The 8,335-nt window shown below is 34.5% G+C and overlaps 1 protein-coding gene across 1 annotated transcript; it reads right to left on the bottom strand.

The window, feature by feature from the left end:
• Positions 1 to 344: 344 nt before the first annotated feature.
• Positions 345 to 6,675, bottom strand: ACI13 (protein). Its single transcript, NM_001247812.1, is given in 7 exon segments — positions 345 to 758; positions 2,002 to 2,094; positions 2,172 to 2,249; positions 4,196 to 4,278; positions 4,364 to 4,461; positions 6,360 to 6,391; positions 6,475 to 6,675. Coding segments are annotated over 7 exon segments (780 nt in total). The 5' UTR covers positions 6,577 to 6,675; the 3' UTR covers positions 345 to 464.
• Positions 6,676 to 8,335: the final 1,660 nt, after the last annotated feature.

An 8,335-nucleotide genomic window follows, 5' to 3' on the forward strand; every position in this document is an offset into this window, starting at 1 on the left:
TCTCATATGGGTCTCTTTGTTTCCTATAGTAACATCTATAATTTCAACCAATGTTCATCTCAATATGGCCCATGTTTTTGTGAAGAACCAATAAGTAAATAATCATAGGCAACATCCTTGAAGAACCAATTCTTTTTTTAAAACCAAATGAAATGAACTCAAAGTCTTAGTTTTTGGATGTCTGTATCAGAGTAGACTATCTACGTTACGTCACATTTATCAAGTGCAAAATGAGGTGCTGGACTGGATTAACACAAACTAAAATCAATTTAAACAAGAAAGATTCAGAAACTATATATTTCAAAAAGTATTTACAAGTCATTAGAATTATCAGAAATGATATTTCACATGCAAGGAATAAGAGAGTGAAGAATTTGATAATTTTTGGACTGGATGATCTACCTTACTGAAAAACAGCAAGTCTCTTTATACCAATGAACTTAAAACAGTGAGAAAATCTGCTATCAACTTCTGCCATCAACGTCGAACCCAGCTCCAGTCCAGCCAGGTCCTTGTGAACCGCGGCCTTTGGGAATTATACCGATTCCTTTTGCTCTTCCTTGTAAATTGATTTTCTTCTTAGCTCTTGTTTCATCAAGAGAATGTGACTGGTTTTGTCCATTTTCTGCTGCACCATTTCTAGCATTTCCTTCTTTCAATGTATTTCCAGATGATCTGCTCGACGATTCTTGTGTATCCTTTACTGAGGAAACATCTTGAGCCATAATGTTTTGTACAGATCCCACAGGACTTTGGTCCTGAGACCACACATGGGCATAGGTTAGGAAGTCATATTAAGCACGGAATGAAACAAGCATTATATCACCGCAGTGTGCTATTTTATCCAAATCGTCCAAATAAGATTCAAAAGTAGAGAAAGAGCAATACAAGAAACTCTACGATTCATATCCTTGATAGCCAAAACTTTCAGTCAACCAATAATCTTTTTAGTTTATAGTTTAGGTACATGTTGTAATATAGCTGTCTGGCATATATTTCTGTTCATAACATGGAAATCACTCTCTTTTCACCAAGAGAGTTCAACGCTGCTGTCTTTGCAAAATACAAGATGTGAGACCAAATTACCCAAAATCTGAGAAGTAAGGGGTAAATAGGTGTTTTTTGAGAAACGGATAAGAGGATAGTTCATAAAAACAAATGGACAAGAGGATTGGACGTTCTTTATGCCCAGGTAGTTCGCAGGTGTTCCACTATCTTACAGATCTGTTAGGGCCTGTGCTAGAGAACAGAATTACAAGTGGGATAGCAATTCACAAGCAGATAAATACTGTAATAAGAATATGTGACTGAAAAGGTGGGAAAACATGGAGCTTTCTAAGATCTATACAGGCAGAGGCATAGTGCAGATTTCAGCCACCAAAAGATATAATTTTATGGCTGTCACGGCACTGCAGTACTGAGGTTAAAATTAATAAGAGTATGGTGACAACAAAGGAAAAGGAGGAGAAAGACGGAAAGACGCATTCGACATTCAATTAGAATTCCGAAATACTTTCCAAAAAAAGTGAAGTGTTAGTTCTGAGCTGCCAGCAGAATCATACACCAAGTATTCAGCCCCACAACCACGAAAGCTATTTCAAATTGTGAAAGTCAAAGGTGAGATAACCAAATAATGTTTCCCATTTCCCAAATGTTTCTCACCATATTCTCCTTTTGCAAGACTGTTCTATAAGCAATCTTTATAATGAATCAACGAGTTGGTTACTGCACATGACTGCTTATTATGCTGGACATTAGAATTGGTCAAAGACATATTTACTGAGAGAATCAATAACTTAAGACGACAGAGAGTTAACATCAGTTTGTGTACCCCACTCTTTCATGCACAGATAAGGAATGTCCAGAAAGAAATACTATATAACAGAATAAAAAGAGATCCATCTGGAAAAAGAAAAGGATAAAAAGCATCCACAAACATGCGGAAAACCTAATAGAATTACGAAATGCATACACAATACACAGATATGAAAGAATTCTTACAGAGGCAGTGGATGCTCTACTTGGATTCAAAGCTTCCAGCCGTTTTTTCAGTTCCTCCAATCTAGCAAGCTGACTGTTACTACTTTCCAGAACCTACAAATGAGAATCTGATTTCAGAAATATTCACACAACCTACTACTACAAAAGTAATAGTACAGAAGAAAAAATACCAGACTATTTAAATCCTCACAAAGCTTTTGCTTAATCGCCTCCTTGTCCTTAACAGCTTGTGATGCTGCTTCCCAAGCCTAGAAGTCATTATCAGTTTTTTGATAAGTAAGACACATAAACAATAGACATTTCATTACAATTTCTTAAGCTGAGCACTGTGATTTTGCTGTTCCCGTCTCACGTTAGAGCCTTTTTTTTTTCTCCTTCTGTTTCTTAGACTGTTGAAAACATATTATGGGAGCAAAAACACATTACAAGAGAAATAATGCTCTCATTAGACTGATTATAAAACGACATGGGGTGGTGGGAAATTACTGCATCACAATAAAAGGTGACAGGATGAACCTCAGAAAAGAATCATCCATTACCTTTGATATAATTTGCTTGGGAATGAATCAGTTCATACTTCATCACACTACCAGTACTAGAAGTCTAGGTTTTTCTAATTCAAGCAGGATGACAGATTTTTGTCAAGGAAAAAAACTCTCATTCCAACTTGATTCGAAAACCTAGACTTCCAAATCTTCATTATGAAAGTCAAAGAGAAGAAAAAAGTACTCTCTAGACCTATTAATAGAGGTCCCTCCAACCTCACTTTCAGTGCACAAGAATTGACAAATAGCAAAACCAGCTAAAACGTGATTTAGTGCTAAGCCACTTTTTTTTTTTTGAAGAAATAGTAGCTGACAGTGACTGACACAAAATTTTGACAGCAGGTAACTGTAGATGTAAGGTGACAGCTGGTATCTGAGGATAGAAGAGTGATGAAGATAATGCTAGGGTTGTTTAGTGAGTAGTGACTCTAGTCACTCTGTTGCGTACTCCAAAGATATAGTATTCCATGAACATGTGTTTCTATTATTATTCCTCCCCTGCCTCTACATTTCCAGCTCATCCTAAACTTTGTGAATCATCAACTTCCTAATTCCTCTCATTAATTCCTTCACGCCCTTCATCTTTCTCTTATACTTCTCCCCTCATCTTTCTCTTATATTTCTCCTCCTCATCTTTCTCCTATCCTTAGGATATTCACAAGGACTTCTAGTTCCTCCAGCTACCTCCAAGCAGTGGTGTACGCAGAACTTTTATAAGCAGTGTCGACATTTAAAGAAAATTGTCTTAAAATCCCAAAAAGAAACAAAAGATAAATAAATTTTCACCCTCTATTCCAATTTAAATGTCATTTCCTTTTTTTCAATTTTTTTGTCTCACAAAGAGTGTCTCTTTCTATATTTAGTAAGTTTTCTAATTCTAACATCTAAGTGACAAGTTTAAGACAGCAAGATTCAAAAGACTTCACACATTTAATTTAAGACTACAAGATTCAAAATTTTCGATTTATTTCTTAAATTTCGTGTCCAGTCAAACTAAGACATTTAATAGGAACGGAGGGGTAAATGAAGACCAATCAAACTCTTAGGATAGGTGACCCTACAAAAATTATGAAAGATTTCCTTAAACTCGTCTTCCTACACTAATTATGTGCCCAAAAACTAATCCTACAATTGACCTCAATCTTAAAAGAGATATAGCCACAAAAATTTTCCCACAGCTTCATGATACTCCTCCATAGACCACACCCAAACGAACTTACAATGTTTATAGTCCTCTTGGCAAGAGAATTATCCCTTGTAATGGGTCTACTCTTGTTTGCCTTTTGTTTTTCTTTATTGTTTGATGACATCATATCTTCTTTCTTCTCCATCCCTTCAACCACACACATCCGTAAATATTATGTATGCCTCCTTAACCAAGTAAGCTCATCTATCTCAGACAAGATCCATGAGATATCAGTACTAACATTTTCTTTAGTGGCACATATGAATATCACACATTCAAGGGAGAGACATATGTAAAAAGGAAAAGCAATGTTACTGCAAGGCATATGCTTTGACAAAGAGATAATTAACTCCCTTTAATGGTAGAAAAATTAGACTTGGAGCCTTTGATCTGTTGAAATAAAATAGAGAGAGAGAGAGAGGGGGTGAGGGGGGGGGGGGGGGGGGGGGACGGTTAGACAAACCTTTCGTGCTTGTTCTTCCTTCAGCTTAGCAACACGGATTCTCTCTGTTGACATTTCTATTTTCTGCCTCATGAGTTCAAGTGCTGAAGGAGAACAGGAAGCACTTAAATCAACAAGTGTGTCAAGAGATACAAGTGCTCAACGAAGTAGCATTGACAAGTCACAAACCTGCTTTTTTGGGGCCAGCAGTAAGTTTCATCTCCATTGACAGGTTTGCGAATTCCTTTTCGACATCACGGATCTTGGAATAATTTTCAGCAATATATCTGGAAGGATATAACAGAACAGAGAATTATTATGCATATGAAACTTGGGAAGGCCATCTGATGGGGAAAAGCAGTCTGATGCAGGAGACAACATAAATGCATGCTTACACCTCCATCACTTCTATAGAAACTTAAGCCTCCATTCAAGCATTCAATTCCAAATAATTACCTCTGACAATGTGTTCACCAGAAAAAGAAACTATAACATAAGGTGCACACAAGCTAGTACATGGACTCAACATTGGCATAGCATCCAGAAATTTACCAAACAAAGATCTGCAAGATGAAAAAGAGTACCCTATGCATGGAAACAAATTTTCCTAGAAAAAATCTCTCCGCTATAATGTTTTTCATTTGGCAAAATGAATGCCTATTCTTTTATCCCAACTTCAATTTTTCAGGTATACAAACAAAAAGCATATTTGGGAATGAAAGTGACCAAAGATACTCGTTTTTCATGACTATTCTTTTATCACAACTTCAATTTGTTTGAAAGATCTCTAATCTGTTAAAAATCAATGCAAAATCTCCAATTTGTTGATTTAATATTGAAATTATAAATATCCCAAGACGAAAGTTATTTCAAAGAAACAGTCTACCTTTTCCTAGATAATAGGTTTCCATATATATTTTCCTCATCGATATACCATACGTACTATTTATATATAAAAAAAATTGATGACCGTGTTGTCCAGACCAGCTTTCGTGCACCTCAACTAATTCCACGGAATATCTGTCACCTCCCACCAAAAACAGGTACAAGGTAACTCTGTCCACTAAGGCTAAGACAGATGAGAAGAATCACCTATTGTTTTAAACCATACTATTCTATCCAATATAGTGATTTATTTAATAGTTTCTGTTCAAATATCAACCAGTGTATCCATTATTTGAAACCTACATAAAAATAGATGATTTATTTGTAAATTGCTCCCAAGATTTCCATCCCTAAGATTTCTATCCCTAATCTGTATAACTGCCCAATTAAACCCTGTGATTTATTACGGGAATCAGAATTCATTGCTATATCCTGGTATATGCTAAATCACCTTATTTCTTCTCAAATTTCTTATGTTGGGATACATGGTGTCTGACCCAATTTGCACGCTATTTTCTCCCAGTTTCTTACCCATACTCCTTTAAAACAAATTCAACCTTTTTCGTTCCCTAATCATATCTTGTCGTGTACTCCAAAGTGAGGGCATACTTTGCTTTGTTAACCTTGCATTTTTTTATTTTTATTTTTTTGAAATTGATGTTAACCTTGCATCTTGGTAATCTTTTACGATTGTACTAGTATCCAAAGATCCTACATTCGAATGAGATAAGTCCAATTATAGCAATGTATACAAATAATTCATATCATGGATCCCAACTAGTTTAAGGGTAGTTGTTTGATTGATTGACTAGATTTTCCGTTTCTTCTTTTTAAAATTACAGAAGATCAAAACCAACTTTTTTTTGGTAAGTAAATAATTGCATTTATTACCAAGTGAGATCTTTACACCTTTACCAATTAAGAAAAGACAAACCAGGCAAATAGAACTACCACGACTGCACAAGGCTGGCCAGATGATCCATGCCCTTCATGCCTTCCCTATTTTCAACTTTCAATACTTCAACTATTTCTATGCAGGATATCTAAGTCACACACTTTGCTGCTAATTGATCTATTTACCAATATTTAATCAATGGAGTGGAATTCATAGAAATGAACCCAATCCAGTTGAGATTAAGCATTAACTGAATGATTGATCCACTTAGTATCAAAAGAATCAAACAATGTGTACTTAAGAATATCCAAAGAAGCAGTTTCTAACTCTCGACGGAAGATAATTAAGTAGATTTCAGTAAAATGCAATAGAAACAAGCAATGTTGAATTTAAAAGTACACTTACTTTCTCAATTGAAGCTGTTCTTCTTCAATTATCTGTAACAACCACGAACGCGAGAATTAAACAATGCATATAATCACAATTTTCCAAAATCAAACACAAAATCAGAAGAAAATACCTTTTCAGTGTAAGCAATCACCGGTGATTCTCTGGCGATGCCGTCAGGTCCAATCTCCGGTAACATCACAGGATCTGGATTTGAATTAGCATTTGTCGCCATTGATCTAACAATCTGGTTTCAGTAGAAAAACTTTTCACGCCGGCGAGTTCTATACAGTCGTAAAAAAGTTTGCTAAATGGCGAACGTGTCGGCGACGTTTTCGCGGCGGCACATGCCGTTAACTATGGCGGAGCCGATGACCCGATTTTCTGAGTTCACCTGGATTTTTTTTTAAAAATTAATATTATTCTACCATATATTACTTATTCTAATGTTTGGGGGTTCGAAAATCGGATCAAATAAAAAAAAAATTGATATTTTGTTGGTTTAAGGTGATTTCAATTTTTAATTTATCGATTTTAATTTTAAGCAAAAAATAATTGAAAATCGAATAGAGTGATTATGTAAATAACTAATTAAAAATTATAATTGTACATAGATGTATCATGTATGTATATCACATTTGTTGCCTATTCCATTAGGATTTCTTGGTATATCATATTCACGTATGATATTAATATTCTTGAAAGGTTTTTTATTTGTTCGGAATTTAATATATAAGATAAAAATGAACGAGAAATGAGGTCTTCCCATCTTGAATCACTCTCTGATTTAAAAAAGAATCGTTACGTGTCATTAATGAGAAGAGAATAACAATCACTAAAAACACATCTAAAAAATCATGTACATTTAAATTTCACAAAAAATCTAGATCACGTCATTATAAGTATATAAATAAAATCGTAAAAGTTTGTCATAAATTTTAGGCTTTTTGCCTTATCAAGCTTCAAAATAACAGTTATGTTATCATTGAGTTTGCATATGTCTTAAAAGTAATTTCTCGAGCCAAACAAAATATTTTGATAATTATCACTTTTCAATAAAATCATTTCGATTTTCACTAACGAAGTTTTAAAATGAGAATTTTACACGAATTTTATAATGTTACAAGGTAATTACATCTTAATTCTACTCTTTTTCTTGTTACAAAAATTTCTTAAATTTAATGGAATTCGAATACATCCCAAAAAGTTTTGATACATCATGTTTCAATTGCGAATATATCGCCCAACATCCCAATGCACTATGTCTCGAGTGATGTATCCGATAACAAAAGAGAGTGAAAAATTTAAACAATATGATAAAATAAATTATATACTTAAATAATTTTTTATTTTAGAAATAGATTAGTCAACCTAGAGTTGGGCAATTTAGCAAAGATTTTACTTATTACATTGCAACAAACTAATGGGCCTAATATCATAGAATTGTAGAGGGAATGATACCTTAAGGTAACATCACAATATAACCTTAGTTAAGGCCCACAAAATCCCAACAAATTTTTATTTGTTTCACAGAGAATTTCTTCACCAGGTCCAAAAGAGCTATTAGGGTCCATAAAGGATACACAACTTTAATTTGACTTCTTCCATGATGGTAAGGCAGTAAAATCAGTATGGTTATCAGTAGTTATCATAGTCGACTGGTCAGTGATTTGGGCTCGGGACTTTCATGTTGAAGGTTTTAAGTTTGAAATCTTTTTGCCGACGAAAGTAAGGGGCTTGCCTTCTAGGTCGAGCTTATGGCACCCGGCTTTGCCTAGTGTGGACTCTCCTATGTGGTTTGCGAGCTATTGCATAGGGTCAAGGGTTTTACCGTGCACCCAAAGGATAGTAATTGCGGATTGTCATAAAAAAAAAAAAAAAAAGGTTACAATAGTCTCAGTGATATATTAAGATTAGAGAAATCATCAAACTAAATTAATCTAATATTATATCAATAAAATATTTTAAAATTTTATATGGTAATTGCTGGTGGT

The sequence above is a fragment of the Solanum lycopersicum genome, chromosome 11 (genome assembly GCF_036512215.1).
Source record: "Solanum lycopersicum chromosome 11, SLM_r2.1".
Taxonomy (NCBI): Eukaryota; Viridiplantae; Streptophyta; class Magnoliopsida; order Solanales; family Solanaceae; genus Solanum; species Solanum lycopersicum.